Source organism: Chelonus insularis, unplaced genomic scaffold, assembly GCF_013357705.1.
Source record: "Chelonus insularis isolate UGA/USDA-ARS -01 unplaced genomic scaffold, ASM1335770v1 contig_185_pilon, whole genome shotgun sequence".
Classification (NCBI taxonomy): Eukaryota; Metazoa; Arthropoda; class Insecta; order Hymenoptera; family Braconidae; genus Chelonus; species Chelonus insularis.
In genome coordinates this window covers 1-2388 of record NW_023276417.1, presented here as the reverse complement: position 1 = coordinate 2388, position 2388 = coordinate 1, and the positions used below count along the sequence as shown (strand labels likewise).

Sequence of the window (2388 nt, the reverse complement as noted above, 5' to 3'; positions counted from 1 at the left end):
GGTATCAGGCGTTTATATCCTCTGACAAAATATCCCCGACAAAATTTCCCTGACAAAATATCCTCAGACTAAATAACTTTGGTACAAAATATCCCCAGATAAAATGTCTACGTGTATAAAAATGTTCTCTAGGATAAAATAAAAACTTTTTGAATATTAACATCAATAATAGAATTTTATTTAATTATTAATTATAAAAAATATTATTTTAATCATTGAGTGTTATAAGAATAAAACTAAATCTAAGAAATTAATCACGTAATGAATCATTGGCATAAATCACAGATCAAGTGATATAGTTATTTAAATAATTAAGTTACAACAGTTAAGTGAGAGAGAAACTAAATAATGAGTTTTTAGAATGTTATTGTTTAAACTAAAAGGTAATTAAGTAATAAGTCACCATTAATTCGTGTTGAGAGAAATAATTTTAGCAACATTTTTGAGATATGTAAGTTTATCATCTGGAGTGTAGTGTAATATTACATTTTTGAGTCGTGTATCGTAATCACGATACGCTTTACGGCGTGTAGAAACATTTAACCCGGTATTCAGCTGAGTCATAAGTAATTCCGTCTTCACTTGTTCATTTTTTAGAGCATTTAAAAATTGTGGAATAGAGGCATGAGAAGTAGCGACACGACGGTTTAAACTGTTATGCCATCCTTCTATTGGATTATTCGAACGTAGAAGATCTTCTGTCACTGCTCGGTAGGCGTTCCATAGCTTAATGTCAAATTTAGGTTTTTCTCTTTTTTTTTTATTATGACGAGTCTTGCCAATCCATGTAGTTTCGAAGTAGTTGAGAAATTCATCCAATATATCACTGTGACGGTCATAGTAATCAGTTGAGACAATCCATTCATAACCTTCAATGACATCTCTAGAAGGTATAAAAGCTAACGCTGTGAGTAAATGTATGTTGGTGGCAAATATAATATCGTTATTATATAACTTTTGTAAACCACAAGATTGGATGTGCCGCCACACACATTGATTAAAATGAAAGTTACATCCAGAAATTTTCACGTTTGGATATATTGTCTTGAAAGATTGAATGAAAGCTTCTTCAAAGTCTACAATAATGCGTTGTGGTGAAAAATTCGGTAAATTTGCTCTCAATACTGTCAAAAATTTGGTGTAAGTGCTTTTAGATTTATCCGGTGATAATATGTAGACAAGTGGTATAGATTTCTCTTTTACATAGCCGTGGATGGAATATAGTTGTGCAAAGATGTGAGGTACACTTTTGAATGTACCATCACCAAGCCAGTGTTGGCATCTTGATAAATAATTTAAGTTTTTTGCTGTTGTGAACATTAAAAAACGTTTCTTGTTCCCACCGCTATCGTGCAGCAAAAATAATTCATTACTGTGTGTTTGTGTGAGGTCAGAAGACAACTGCAAATCACCTCGAGATGATATGACGAGTGGTTGTGGATTATTTTTGAGTCGAATGCGGTTGACAGTCCGAGATAATGATTCTTGTTTAGGCATCAAAGCAGTAACTGGTGATAAGACACCACGTAAGGCACGTGAAACGATAGTTGCTGCTTTTATGTCACTTTTTTTAGCTTTTTTGATAATTTGAGCTTTGATGAGTTTGGTTTTAACGAGAGCCGCGTTTCCAGCATGGTTATGAGTGGGTGGTGTGCCAATAATATTACCTGATAATGAAAAAATGATAAATATGAAGTGAATGTGGTTTTGCTTAAAATGTGGTGGTTTGCAGTGTAGGTTAAGATATCAATACATTATGTAATTAGGGTGGAAGAAGTAATAAAAAGAAAAATTACCTGTTTTTTGGTCGCTATCGGTGTGAATGATTAGGTTGCAATTGACGTCAGATGCACAACGCCATGAAATATTGGTTTTATTGACTGTTTTTTTTTGAATATAACATACCGTCATGTAATAATAGTTTATTCCCTTTTTGGGATAATGTGAATGTTAAGGGCATAGTGGTGTAATAATGGTTTTGAATAATAACAAATATCTTATTGATAGTAACTATGAAATGAATTTTATTATTGTTGAATGTCAAAAATCACAAATAAACTATCACAAAAAGAAATTTTGGAGCAAATAGTAAATGCAAATGGCGGAATGTAGTATGCTAGGACAAAGTACATGAGATGGTGTAACTATATTGATAAAAGAGTGTATCGATGGTCGATATAGTTGGTCGATATCGACCCAATAATTTAGTACCGGATAAATGTGATAGAATGTTCGAGTGTGTGTTAAAAATTCAAAACCACGTGTTTTTAAAGACAATTGGGTTTTTTGTCTTGAGGATAATAGTCGTGGGGATATTTTGTCTAAGGATATTTTGTCAGGGAAATTTTGTCGGGGATATTTTGTCAACGGATGAAGACGCATGGAACC

General features: G+C 32.7%; 1 protein-coding gene across 1 annotated transcript; it reads right to left on the bottom strand.

The window, feature by feature from the left end:
• Positions 1–405: 405 nt before the first annotated feature.
• On the bottom strand, positions 406–1555 carry LOC118064397 (uncharacterized). Its single transcript, XM_035078951.1, has one exon. It carries the CDS (start codon positions 1495–1497, stop codon positions 406–408), a length of 1092 nt encoding a protein of 363 aa, XP_034934842.1. The 5' UTR covers positions 1498–1555.
• Between the last annotated feature and the right edge of the window lie 833 nt (positions 1556–2388).